At 44.2% G+C, this 14,548-nt stretch overlaps 1 protein-coding gene across 4 annotated transcripts in view; it reads right to left on the bottom strand.

Moving 5' to 3' along the window:
- Positions 1-14,548, bottom strand: part of LOC147020573 (focal adhesion kinase 1-like) — a 110,013-nt gene that overhangs the window by 16,051 nt on the left and 79,414 nt on the right. For 3 of the 4 annotated variants that reach the window (XM_085896009.1, XM_085896008.1, XM_085896006.1), the window contains 2 exons: positions 2,269-2,412; positions 1,695-1,775 (listed from right to left, as the gene is read on the bottom strand). In XM_085896009.1, coding sequence (XP_085752135.1) covers positions 1,695-1,775; positions 2,269-2,412 — 225 coding nt within the window. The remainder of the gene's footprint in view (positions 1-1,694; positions 1,776-2,268; positions 2,413-14,548) is intronic. The other variant, XM_085896007.1, reaches the window with a different exon arrangement.

Genomic DNA, 14,548 nt, shown 5'->3' on the forward strand with positions numbered 1-14,548 from the left:
AGCCAGCTGCCGACTGGGCATCTTGCGTCATACAAAATGGTTCCTTGGCACACATGATCTCTTATCCATCATTGAGGCCTTCATTTGCAGTTTGGAGTACTGATCTCCCCTCTGGGCTGGCTTCCCTGCCTCACATGCTGCTCAGCTTGATGCCGTGGAAACCAAGGCCTTTAAGATAAATGGAATCTCCTGCAATGAAGCTGAGTCCATGAGCCTATCACTTTTCCACCGCAGACAGGTCGGTGGTCTCACTGTCTTCCACTGCCTTCTTTCTGATCTTGCACCATCTGCTCTTTCCATGTTGTCCCCCCCCCCACCTCTTTTCCGCCCCCAGGTATCTGAAGGGCGTATGCAGTCCACCTTCAACACTCCTCTGGTGAAACTCTCAAAATCCAGAATCATTGCACTCCTCCACTAATTCGCTCCTCTTTTTCCCACCTGTGGAGTCAACTTCCTCATTCTCTTCAATAATACCATTGTGGAAGTGTAGGTAATTACATTAAAATATATTCATTCTTGTCACGACAACAATGAGTGCACATATACTTGTTTGCAAATATATGCTCTTCAGTTTACTTTAAAATATATACTTGATAATGGGTCATCATGTTCTGATGGTTCTTTTATAATGGATATATATAGTGTGCTACTTAACTGGAGAGCAAATATAATCTTTTCTTCTATTCCACTTGGTTGGCAAGTTAAATTAAATAAAACCCTGTAGGAAGACAGTGATCTTTGCTCAGCACCAGTGAGGCATGAGAATGCTCAATTCTAATGAATGAATGCATATAATATGCTGAATAACAATTTGCAAGGGAGTAAAACTCGAGGGATCGCATGATATTATCGCACAGCATCGAGGTTTCTGGAACACAGGGCATGATGTTGGAATGAAGCGTGCATTGTGCAAGATGCAAGAGTCATGGAGTGGGAGTGTTGTGAAGCAATGCAAATGCCTGATAAAGCTTGAAAGTGCTCGAGGACAAACCACAGGAATTTGCTTCAATATGCTGAAGCAGTCTTGTTAAACTGACTGGATAACACATCTGTTGTTTACCCCTAAGGCAATACCACGTCCTTGAAAAAGTTCTGTTTGTCTTTAGCAGAATGTGACCATCTGGAGTTGGTCAACTTGCTTGAACATGAGCTGACCACCCCTCACCTCACCCCCCCCCACCCCTTTATTTACTCTACCCTATATAAGAAACTCTGGTTGAAACATCAAGTAATAGAGATATCACGTTGCATTAATTGTCTCTCTCCATGCGCACGTGTTATTAAATGATTCAACTCTCACTGTTATTGGTGTCACTTTATCGAGGCTTCGAATTTTCCACCACACCATCTTATATCATCCCCCAACCAAAACCATGATCTTTTTCTACCCCCATCAACCCTCCACCCTCAAGCCCACCTCCCTCAAAATTTCCAGTTTTTCCTTCCTGGGAGTCTGCTTCTGTATCCATCTTGTCCACCCCATGCATCCTCCCCAACACTTCCCTTATTTGTCTTCCTCTATTTTATCCTTCAACCCTGGAGTTGGTGTTTCCCCCTTTTTGCTCCTGTTCCTTTTGTTCTGTTATGTCCTGACTTTGTATACAAAACAACAACAACAAAAAACAAAAGCGTGTATAAATCCTTGGGAACAGTTTCAATGTAGGTGATTTGAAGAGGCTGAGAGGCAATTATACCTTTCGGCGAATGTTGTCCGGCAAGGTGACCAATTCGTGATCAACAGCAGACAAGAGTTCTCGAACTGCCATGCCAAGCTCCTGTACATGAGCAACAATGGATAATAGATGGGGGAAGTGAGGTTTGTAATCAGAAGGTGAGTACCGAGTTGCTTTTGAAAGCAGACAGTGCTTTTAAGCCAAGAGTGTTACCTTAAGCATGAACAGTATCAATGTCTGTGATATTCATTGTATGGAGGGGTTTGTGTCTGTAGCCTTTGAATTGAGAAATTCTCTTATCTTCTGGTACCATTAAAGTTATCTACAGCAGAAATTGGAGAACCAGAAGGCAAAATATCGGAAAACAGCTCAAAGTACATGAACGCGATGGTCTCCTCTTTTCAAAATGGCTCACCTGCGGATCTTTAGTATTAAACCACATGTGATCGTCTCAATTCTAATTTATTTTATAAAATGATACCTAAGGCTCACATTGGAGCTTGTACATAAATCACATATCAAGTCAAGGACACTTTAATGAGAATTGCAACAGCATTAGTAGACAATGGACACATACCTATAGTGTATCTCTCACCTGCACCATTATTTGCAGGCGTTGCCTGGTACAATCCAAACCCTCTTGGCTGATTTCCTGGACCTTCATGACAACCACAATGGTGGCTTGAAAAACACCATCCCCTATTCGGTCTTTCTCCAGCATGGACTCTGAGTAAAAGGACTGCAGAGATGGAAAAGAAAAGTCACAGCAATGGGTTTTTAAGAGTTCCATGATGAAAAAGGTTTCTGCTACACTGACCCCAATGGCATCAGTGAGATGGAGGAGGGAACAGCAGCATTGGGAGGAACAAAGATGGGAAGAGGAGCAGAATGTTACCACAGCACTATATTTGTGAGGAATGAGACAACCTGAAGTCTTTGGACAAACCCCTTACACCCAAACTAAATTTATACAATCATGTTCCTCATTCACCTCATCAAAATGTAATAAATGTGGCTCTGTAAAATCCAAAGAGAAACAATAAAGGAATTCCCAGGTTAAATATGTGTCTATTGCAGAATGGTCTGAAACAAAAAGGTCTTTTGTTATCGTTTCCTCACAATTTCTCATGGAGATGTGAGGTGGTGAGGAAAGGGGAGACATGGAGAGAAGTTAGGCAAATGTTGGAGAAGTGTGTGTTATATATTACATATCTGTGCAGTGTCTGTTCCGTCTTGTGTTGTCACTAAACGACTCCCTCAAACTTTGGTGAAACCGTACCAAATTTCCTGGCTGCACCTACCTCTCATGTGTGTATTGTCCAAAGGGGTTTTTTTTTTTTTCAACTTAAATATTCAACTTCAATTGCTTATGAAATGTAATAACAGATATTACAATTTAATTTGCAAAATAAATGTTTGAATTCTGCTTGGTGTAAATCAGGAAAACACTGCAGCTCATGTACTTATCCTCAGTTATGGACGTGAGATGTTTTTAATAACGTGGCGGTTATGAGGTGGTGAGTTTTTAATAATGTAGTGGTTAGGTGTTTTTAATAACGTGGCGGTGTTTGTCCCAATGCAGCGATGTGTGGTGAGACAGGTGCAGCGAGCCAATACACGCTAGTATCTAACATATAAAGCTCTTTATAACCACTCACTGACTCACTGACTGATATTAAAGATCGGGACCTTCCGGATGAAGTAGAAAGCTGAAATTTTTTGGGCTGATGGCCATAGAAACCGACACACGGGAGGGGGATCACAGAACTATCAGAAAGCATCCGTAAATTAAAATAAATAAATGAAAAAAATGCAGGTGAGTGACCTGAGACAATGGGGAAGCACGGTTTGTTATTGCTTACAGTGCGTAAGCATACCTCACCAATAATACGCATACCAGAAGAAGAAGAAAACAAATGTGGTTTCTGCATCTTACCATATTACCCAGTATTATCAGAGACGATTGGCAAAATCATGTGCAGTGCACAAATCCGGGTAGCATACAAGCCCCTCGACACCGTTCGTCATGCCATCATAAAATTGAAAGATAAAGTACCATTTGGGGACAGATCAAATGTGGTATATCGCACGGTATGTGAGTGTGTAACAGGTTATGTAGGGGAAACTAAGGATTATACTAAGGATAAATGAACATAGCAGAGCTACGAGGCTGAAAAAGGCCTCACGATCAGCCAAAGCACGTCATTGCATCCGTTATAGTCACAGTTATGATGAAAGCAACACAGAGATTCTGGACGTCATGCCAAACAAACATCGCCAACTAATTTTGGAATCTTGGCATGCCAAATCACAGGATGACGGATTAACAGAAGAAACATTAAAACTTCCAATTCACTACTACCCCTTGATCCAAAAAGCAGAAAGTGGTCGGTGCAAACTCCAAAAACGAAACAGCGTGAACCACAAATAACCCACAACATGGCTAGAACATCGAGCCCAGAGAACACACCAATCACTCTACCACAGATGCCCCCCATCACACAATCTTCACCGAGGCAGATTCGCTCCACCCATATTCCAACCCCACCTACAACAGGACCACGTGACCAGTTCGCATCACCAAGGAGGACGAACCCGGAAGTACAATACATGCCCAATGACTTGCCAAGTATTAATGCACATACTTTTTTTTACCAGATCACGCAGGAAACAGATGCAGAGGGAGCAGACAATCAATCAAGGATGATTTCCATGAACAACAAGGAGAAAAGTAATCGTTTTGTTTTCCACTCCGAACATCAGTGTGTTGGACCGCAAGAGGATTAGGCCACATAAATTTTTTTTTCTTGTTTAGCATCCCCACCTGACCTGAGAAATGTCCCCAACCTGGATTATTTTTCCTTTCAAAAAACCCTTAAAATAAAGTGTAAAAACTGTCAAAACCACGTTTTCCCGCCTAAGAACAGTGTAGAATCATGTTTGCGCTTTTAAACCCACCGATGAACATCCCAACGACGGCCCCTCTATCGGACAAAGGCATCCCCACCAATGCGCCTGCACATTAACATCGATGCCATTTGTTTTCCAGTTGCTGATGCATGCATGGTGTGTTCAATGACAGATGGAGTGAATGGAAGGTTTCAAAGTAGGACACGCTTTTGTGTAGACCGACAATGGTATTTCTGATATGTTGTGTGGCCAAAGAAGGCAGCAGTGTGCCAGTTAAAGATTGGTTCGTTGTACGCCGGCCGTGGATATCACGCTTTTGGAACTGTGTTGTGAATTTTGCAATGGCATGTACGGCGGAGATCCTATTGACGATGACATGCGATGTGCATTCTCATGTGTAAAGGTAGGGACAAGCAAGTCCATCAAGGACTTGACAAAGGTCTCCTCGAGTTCAACTGTGACTGATGTGGTGAAAAACCTTGGCTCATTCGTCGTGTTTCTGATCCCTGCTGAAGTGCACCACCGTGATGGGCATGGTGACACAGACTCTGATGACAATGGCAGTGCAAAGCCAAGTGTGTTCAGTGTGTTGATGGCCAACGCCGATGCACGTTCAAAGTCGCTATCATTGCCACCAGCATTCCCTGAACAGCACCATCCCCAGAAATCCAAGCTGAAGAATGCTATTCTGAAGTGGTTGGAAACAAGTTGTGTTGGCTGGTCACCTAATACTGTGGATTCCTTGGGACTGACATTTGTGAATACCATAGCCGATGCCATGTGGCATATTGACCATGAATACCATAGATGTCTTTGTCCTCCAGGCACGCCGCCACTCCATTCATAAAATAAATTATTTAATTAAAAACCTCCCTCCCTGGAAAAATTGGAAGAGATGGATGCTAAACAAGTAAATTTTTATGTGCCCTTAACACGAAGCAGAATAAAGCAGGTCCACACACTTGATTCTTCACCGGGCTTTGAAGACGTTCATGCGTCACGAACGAAACATCGCCTTGAGACTTGATCGGCTCATGCTAGTTTGTAATAAAATAGGTGTGAGTTTTGTCGAGTTTTATCATTTTGGTTGGCTGTGCATTTTTAATAAATGACAAATATATTGTATATTTTGTTGACTGACGACTGACTAAAACTACCCATGCAGATAGAGACAAGCAAAGAACCTGAAAAAAGTGTTTGAAAATCCTGGTATACTCACATCGGGCATGCAGCCCCATCCTCATTCCTGAAATTGTAGCGGCATCATTTTGCCTTTCTCGTGGTAATATGTAAGTATGATGGATCTCGGGTTTCCGGTACCAGTGGCAACCGGAAGAAAAGGAGTTCATGGTGTGGTGAATAAAGGATTGACAAGGATTCCGAAGGCTCGGACTCTTTTCCTTATATGCTAAATTGGTGACCCGGACAATGGACAGACAAGGAGGCACAAACGCCCAAGCATTTGCCGGGAAAAACCAGGCAGCCATGCCTTTCCCGGTCGCTCAACCAGTTTCAACCATGGCAGCAGTTTTGTTAAAACGACCGCTATTTTGACCTAACGACCCGCAGCTGTAGTTTACACAGGTCGAAGCTCAATTCGACACTCGGAGCATTACAACCGAGTCGACGCGGTTCAATTAAATTGTTGGATCCTTGTCACCAGAATATGCAACCTCCGACAAGCAACCTGTACACGATTTTGAAGGCTGCACTTATAAAGTGCACAACCCCCTCTGAGCACCACCACCTTCAACAACTCTTTACAACCGGGGATTTAGGAGATTGAAGACATACACAGCTACTGCATCATATGCAGCAGCTTCTCAGTGACCGTCATGCCATCTTCGACCAGTCGCTCCCTCATGAGTTGTTTTTGCAACGGTTACCACCTCACGGATGCAAAATACATGCAACTAATGCAGAGCTGGCACTACCCACTTTTGAGGAGCTGACAATCTCATTGGCACCGTTACACCAACCATGGCTGATGTGACACCTCCAGCACAACACGTCACACAACTACAATCCAAAAAGGCGATCTTAAGAAGCTCGTCCTGGAGCTCAATGCTGTGCAACGCCAGCCGTGCTTATCTTCGAGTGTCCCTGGTACGAGAAGTGAGAAACGTCGTACCTCGAGCTACCATTTGTTTTCACCTTCCGTGAATACTCCACTTGGAGAGGAGATTGGGACCATATTCTGTGCAGAGTGTTGGTGCTGCTGAAGCAGTCTCCTTGGCTATTGGGCACAATCCTGGATGGGTCGCCACTCCGACAAAGTATACCAGCATGCTGGCACTCATTTTGCCGACCTCCGAAGGATGACAGGCAGAGTTAACCGCACCTGATATTAATTCAACAGCTGAGTGTGATTTTAACTCATGACCCAAGGATCCAAAGCCTGCCACCCTAACCAATGAACCAACACCAGGCATACTCCACTTGGGTGTGGGTACCATGTGACCTTCGGTGCAATGCTCGTCAGTGTAGAGCACTGCGCTCGTACCTTGCTACAGGGAAACAATGGCCCACAACTCATGGCGACGAGTTCACCTGGGCCATATGTCAGTCACCTTCTCTTCCTCATGGATAGTAATGGCGGGTTTTGTTTCCTTGGGGATATAACAACTCTCTTCCGGTACCAACAGCACCACTTTCCTCCATGTCTGAAACAACCATTCATTTCACCCCCTCAATGATGTCTGTGTCCGTATACCCAGATAGGGAATCCTGAGAAGTCCTGTTTGCAGAGGCTGTCGGCACAGGACAATCAAATCCCAGGACATTGAAACCCCAGGACAATCAAATCCCAGGACCATGAAATCCCAAGACCATGAAACCCCAGGGCAATCAAATCCCAGGACAATCAAATCCCAGTCTGGGCGTTTTTCCATGGGTTGGTCAAATCGGCTGCCACCGCTTCAACATCATGAAAGCTAAGTTTTCCGAACTGGATTAGTTGTGTTTTTATGTTATATATTCGTTGCTGTGTTGCTGTTATATCACGTCCAACACTCCTTGCTAAATAGTACCTTGTTTGTGCCGTATTTGTCAAATTAATTTCCGTGTTATTAAAGGCCTATTTTGGCCTCTCCTCAGATCGCAACTGTGAAAATTCTGTGTCCCTTTTGTCTCCCTATAACTCGTTTTGGTTCTTCCTTTCCAAATATTGTACTCCTACCTACTCAACATTATCCTATTTCCCTCCTCGCTTCATAAAATAAAACCAAAACAACAACAAACAAACAAATCTCCCACTCCACAATTATCTCATTTTCGTGAAATTTCCTTCTGCCTGTATTCCATTATTCTCCCCCCCCCCCCTTTTCTGAATATCTCTAAACTGGAACTTAATTGAATATAAATGCTTCCCAGTCAAAAATAAACAATGAACCATTCCTTTCATGCCGTGAAGTGCATTGGGCTGCCAAGACAGTTTCATTGGCGAAGGAGTACAATCCGGAGCAGGTCACCACTCCAACACAGGATACTCAAATCGCTTATTTTGCCAATCTCGGAAGGATGACAGGCCGAGTCAATCCACCTGGTGTTATTTCAACGGAACAACAGGGGGTCAAACTCAGGACCGTTAGATCTTAAGACAGCCACCTTAACCATCAAGCCAACACCAGGTTTCTAGGCAAAAATAGGAATCCCTTTACTATAGTTATTCTCTTCAGATTACTATAACTAGAACTCGAACTACTAGGGCGGGCTCGTAAAAAAAAAAAAAAACTTTTAAACCGTGTGCCAGAAACAACCACACAGGCCGTTCCTTCGCTCTCGTGTGCCCGTATGTGCATGGCTATCAGAGATGCCAACTTTTGGAAATCAGAATTAGGGAGGATTTGCAACCGACACCAAATAATGTGCGTGAAGCGCACATCTCGAGCGCGGAGCGCTCGACCCTTGCGGCGGGGTCCAGGGCCCGCCTTAGGGCCCTGGAAGCTCTGGGGTTCTTGACGCTCTCTCGTGCCCTCTGAGCCCTATTTTGGAGCATTTAACATGTTAAGAATTCCCACTTTTTGAACAAAAAAAGGGGAAAATTGTGCACTTTTTAATGTTACATGTATGTTAATATTAGTAAGTTAGGGGACAATCAAAGATTAACAAAAAGCACAAAAGAAGCAATATTTTCTTACCTTACTGGCTGGTACTACTGCTGCTTGCTTTTTCCATGGCAGCTTTGCTGAGTGACAGCTGTGTGGCTCTTTTAGCCCTTCTGATTATGTCTTTGCTGTATTCTCTCTGGTAGCAAGGGGTGCTATGAGCTAGTTTTTCAATTAAGAGCTTCCAGGGTTTTGACACTCAAATTGGGACGAAATTCAGTATGATTCTTCCGTACAAGACTGAGTGCCCGCTCACATGATGCGTTCGAATGAGGAATGACCAAGATTCCCTTCATCACTTTGCTCAAATTAGGATACTTCTTGGCACCAGTGCAGGGATCTGTGAGCTGTGAAATCCGATGCCACTGCTCATCCACTCTCACTGTCTCAGTAGCAATTGTAGCTATGGAGGCGTCTGCCTGGTAGTGAGCGAATTCACTCTCAAGACTGTCTATGTCACTATCACCGCCACTGAACAGACAGGGGAATTTCTTGATGAAAAACTCCACACAGTCAAACCCCACTTCTTGGTGTAGCTTAACATCCAGCACCTGAGCATGCTTGGCTAATTCATCATCTAGCGGCCAGGTTTTGAAGATGTAATTGCAGGCTTTCACATAATATGAGCGAACTGCACTGAAGAAACCTTGGATGTCTGACTCACTCCAGAGTGAAGGTGGATTTCTTGAGACTCCTTTGTTCCCTTATATACAGTTTGGCATCGTTCCCAATCATGAGGTCCTCATCATTCTTCTGATGATTTCTGTCAGAGAAGGGTACATTTACCAGAGCAACCGATGACACCGATGGTTTCAAAAACCGTAAATGCGAAGATATCTTTCAGAAGACCATTCAATTCTCCGTGCAGGAGATGAATACAGGGTTCGTCTCTTTGGAGCAGAAGATTCCCTTCTCAAAAAGCTTGTTAGCATATCGAAGGAAGAAACAATAGAGTTTTGTTTGTGGAGACAAGAACATCCTGTTGACACGTTTTTCTCTAGATTCCTGCACAGTGTTTGAGGAAGATGCGCTTTTAGTTGTAGAACTCGTAGTACACTTAGCCGCAGGGCGATCACACTTGCGTTTACTGCCAGCAGAAGAGGTCAGACTCGTAGTACCAGATCCAATTTTACGTTTGAGGAGAGAGCTTGAGGTAGGTGCAGCCAAGGAAGAAGACCTCTGATTCGAAGGTTTTGCTGAGCTTCTATCAAGTGATTTGGCAAAAGCAGAACTTAACTTGGGTCCTTCTTTGCCTGTGGATGGGACTATCACAGTCTTTCTCGACTCTGAAGGGATCTGCTTTGTAGATGAACGTGATGAAGGGCCGGTGATGCTACCTGCTCTCAGCATTGGTTTTGGTGCTGTCCCTGCTGTCTTCTTCGCAGCAGATACTGCAGTGGTAGTGGTGAATGCTGCTCCACTAGTGCTTGATCCTGCAGTGCCAGTACTGGCAGTAGATACAGTGCCGTCCTTCTTGCTCGTTGTTAGAGTCTTGGCTACAGTTGGTTGCATTTTTCTTCGTACTTCTTCTTTGAAGAAGAGGCGAAGTGGCTCCCCACTGTTCAATCAGCCTGTCTAGGCACTGACCAAGGGACAGCCACCTTGTTGCGACATGCTTCAGAATCTTGTGTGTCGGGGCATCACAGAGTTCTTGCAGTGCTTTCACTCCTTTGACGCGTTTACTACTTTTGTCCAAGTAGTAGTAAATATCGATGAGAAAGTCATCTAATTCAATGGGTAAGGCCTGAGCAGCCTTCTTGGCCGTATTGTGCATCATATGGCAAGGGCATCCCATGATGTAGCACTCTGGATTTTGTTTGTGGATATAAGCAGCGACTCCTTTGTGCTTGCCCACCATGACAGAGGCATTATCAGCACAAAAGGAAACACAATTTCCCCACGGAATTTTCCTGTCACTGAACTCATGATCAAGCAGTTTGAAAATGTTTTCTCCAGTGGAATCTTGTTTGCACGCAGGCAAACTTAGCAAACCTTGCTTCACAATCCCAGCACTGTTGTCATAGTACGAAATCAGGACAGGATATAGCTGGGCCTCACCACTGTCATTGCTACCGTCTGTAGCTAGCCAAAATGGAGCTAGTCTAGCAATATCGGCAATAGATGAAGCAGTAACATTTGACAACTCACCAATTATTGCTGAAGTTTTTGTTCTTGCACATCCATACTTTGAAGCAACTTTTGAATCTGGAAACATCTTTTGAAATAGAGGTCCAGCATGATCTGAGACTGATATGGGCAAGTTATGTTCCACAATAAATCCACTAAAGAGAAGTTCCGCTCGGGTAACATCCTCTTCCTCGCTTGTCCCTTGTTTGGTGAAATAATTCAGAAGTGTACCGGTACTCGTGCTCGAAGATCTCTCCTTTGCAATGTCTGTGTGCCGTTTGCTTCCAACGTGCTTCCGAATATCATCGCGACCTCCGTGCTCAACTGAAATATCAACGCTACATACTGTACAATACGCATGATGAATTCCTCTTTCAGACTTTCGAATACACGGGTATTGGAGACTGTATTCGGTCTTGTACTTCTGAGACCATTTCTTGGTCTTCGTAAGCTTCTTTTCTGCCATTTCGTAATCAACATCGAGGGCTTGAAGCATCGGTAACTTCGAAGTCGATGTTCCACAGCTGCAGCGTGACTCATAGAACTCCAGCGGCTGTTAAACACCGCACGGTGGTCGCGACCGCCGGGCTGGTACGGGGCCCAGCTGCATGCAGTGAGCGTATCGCATGCATATACACTGTGCATACATACCGCATGCACTGTATTGCACACATACCGCATGCACTAAATCTCAGTGCATGATCGCATAAGCGAGATCCAGACCCAATGTTTCGCTGCTCCTCATTTGAATTTGCAATTTTTTACGTACAATTTGGTAGCAGCGAACGTTATGGAGTTACCACATGCTATACGTAGCAGACGATGCTTTTCATTCAATTCTCATACTAGTACATTCTGATTAGTGAACAGTGCAAAAATATCAAAATTTCGGGAGGATAAGGATAGTGATCGTAAGGGCGGGAGTTTGGGTGAATTTTCGGAAGCCTCCCGATGAAATCGGGAGGGTTGGCATTGCTGGGCTATACGTGCGTGGCCGTATGTGCAAAAAAAAAAAAAACTTTCAAACAACCACACAGGCCGTTCCTTCATTCTCGTAAATGACGACTGGATTGGGGCATTGTTTCAATTAGATCGGACCAACCGTATCATAAATGGCCAGGACTTGGGAAACCTGGAAAACAGCTGAAACGGATAAAGAAGAACGATATCAAACCTTGAATCAAATCAAATCAATTGAATCAAATCAAAGGATATCAAATCAAACGATATCAAACCCCCTTCAAACTGGGGACCTGAGGCACATACTCAGGCACGACAGGAAAAAACAGCTGAAACGGATGAAGAACGATATAAACCTTGAAAAGGCACATTCATGTCCCCAGCGTGACGTGACGTGTCCCCAGGCACATACTCATGTGACGCCCCCCTCTCTCTCGCCCCGCTCTCCCCTCTTGCCCCTCCTCTCCCCCTCTCTTGAATTGTGATGCCCCCTCTCTCTCTCTCCCCCCTCTCACCCTCCTCTCTCCTTTCTCCCCCCTCCTCTCTCGCCCCTCTGTTAATGTATTCACAAATGTCTACCAAGCACAACAATTCATTCAAACCTTGGGAAAAACAATTAATTCAAACCTTGAGAAAAAAAAAACCCATCTCTCCTCTCTCCCCCCCCCTCCTCTCTCGTCCCTCTCTGTAAATGTATTCACAAATGTCTACCAAGCACAACAATTCATTCAAACCTTGGGAAAAAACAGCTTTCAAACCCTTGGGAAACAGCTGTTTCCCTTGGGAAAATTCAAACCTTGGGATTAATTAATAATTTGAACAATTCATTTAAACCTTAGGAAAAAACAGCTTGTCATTAGTTGACAGATAAATAGCCGTAACTTGGGAACCGCTTATCCGATTAATATCAAACCTCGAAAAGGCACATCCGGGGGTCCCCAGCAATATTCCTGGCAAGTTTCAATCCGATCGGACCGGCGGTCGTCGAGAAACGGCGGTCGCAGACAAACAGACAGACACACAGAGATTGCTGGAATTATAGATGCATAACTAACTATGGTATATGCGAGTACAACTCTCCTTTACCATAGTTCTAACTCCTGTGTACCATTTTTGCCTGGTATATAATTCTTCTTTCAAAACGCATCACTTTGTTATTTCTCCATCAGTTCACCTGTTTTTCTTCTTCTTCTTCTTCTTCTTCTTCTTCACAAAAATCTTTTTCTCTCCTTTCCAAAGATTATTTTCCAAAACTGTCTGTCAGCAAAGCCCTTGGTCCACCAACCCTCCTCTTGTACCCACAGAACCACCTTTCTCCATGCCTTCAGCAAATATTCTTATCACCCATCCCATGATCTTCATCTTCATTTGTCCAATTTGGGAATTTGGAATCAGCATCCCTTTAATTCATACCCCCCCCCCCGTTTCTAAATCCCTCCTCACCCCACCCTCTCAATGCTTCCCCCATAACCCCACCCATCAAAGCCTCCCCTCTCACCCTGGTCCACATAGCCTCCCCCTCTTCCATCAGTCCTGCACCCACCCAATGCCTCCTCTCCTTTCCCTAACTTTGTGGGCCTCAAACATCCGAGATCTGCTCCCCAGCCAGTGCCGGGTTTTACAATGGCACCAGGCCCACAATAAGAAGGGACCTATAGCGACCAATATATATTTATTTTTAAGTGTACACATCGTGATACGTTTCAGTAAAGAATATGTATAGAACTTAATGCTGCTTAAAAAAACAACAAACGATTATCATTGAAAAAAAACATACTAACATTTCCTGGTACATGACGTCACCACACTGTGAATTGCCAAATGTCTCCATTGCACTACGCATTTACCTGACGCTACAAGTAATGAACTGCAGTGGTGAAAGATCTTTTTCACATTTAAAAAGGATTAAAAAAAGGGCTTTTTGTGCTGCAATGGTTTAGGAAAGACTGACCAGTCTTACTCTGTTAAGTACTGAATCTGAGATGGTGACGTCTGTGGACTTCTCCAGTTTAATTGAAAGCTATTGTTGCAGCAAAGCCATGCCAAAAACTTTTCTGAGGGCATTTTTCTTTTCAGTACGAAGGTTTCCTTTTTAGTGGGATCAGCAAATGGCAGGCTGTTTTTATCCTGTTTTATTTATAGTTTTTCATTTGCTATTTATTTGATGTACACTTGTGTATATGTCCTTCTGCCCTCGGGCTACCGTTGCTGGTACCCTAGTGGTACCAAGCCTCAGAGTGACCTTGTGTGAAACACGATTACAAGGTGAGCAGAGAGCCATACCTTTAGGAGGGGGGTGTGATGTGAACTACGAGAGATGGAACAGCTGTGGAATGTGGCAGTTAATTAAAAAAAAAATACTGGACTCAAAACAGCAAAGAGGGTGTTGAGAGTTTTGCATGCTTACCACAGCCCTGACTTCAGAACCAGCTGAATCTCTGCAGATGCTGGTCAATTTTAACTGCTGGCCAGATGAGTGCTCAATGAACCTATACTATCCTGCTGGTGTCACAGAGCTGATATCCAAGCAGACGAATCCTCTCTGGACGTATCGACAAAACAAAGGCCAAGCTTTCCATCTTCATTCCTCGGCACTGCTGGTCTGCAGTGTGGTCCTTAATGGCGAGCGGTGAACTCGGATTCATCTGCTTGCTTCGGTGATACGAAGATCACCTTCTGGGGACTAGCAACATGACTGCCCAGTCAGACGTCACTCCGTGCGCACTCATCAGGGCAAGGCAGCCTGCTTCGGACGTGAACACAACCGACTTT

Source organism: Eptatretus burgeri, chromosome 9 (genome assembly GCF_056783735.1).
Source record: "Eptatretus burgeri isolate ZD-2024b chromosome 9, Ebu_testis_v1, whole genome shotgun sequence".
NCBI classification, from domain to species: domain Eukaryota; kingdom Metazoa; phylum Chordata; class Myxini; order Myxiniformes; family Myxinidae; genus Eptatretus; species Eptatretus burgeri.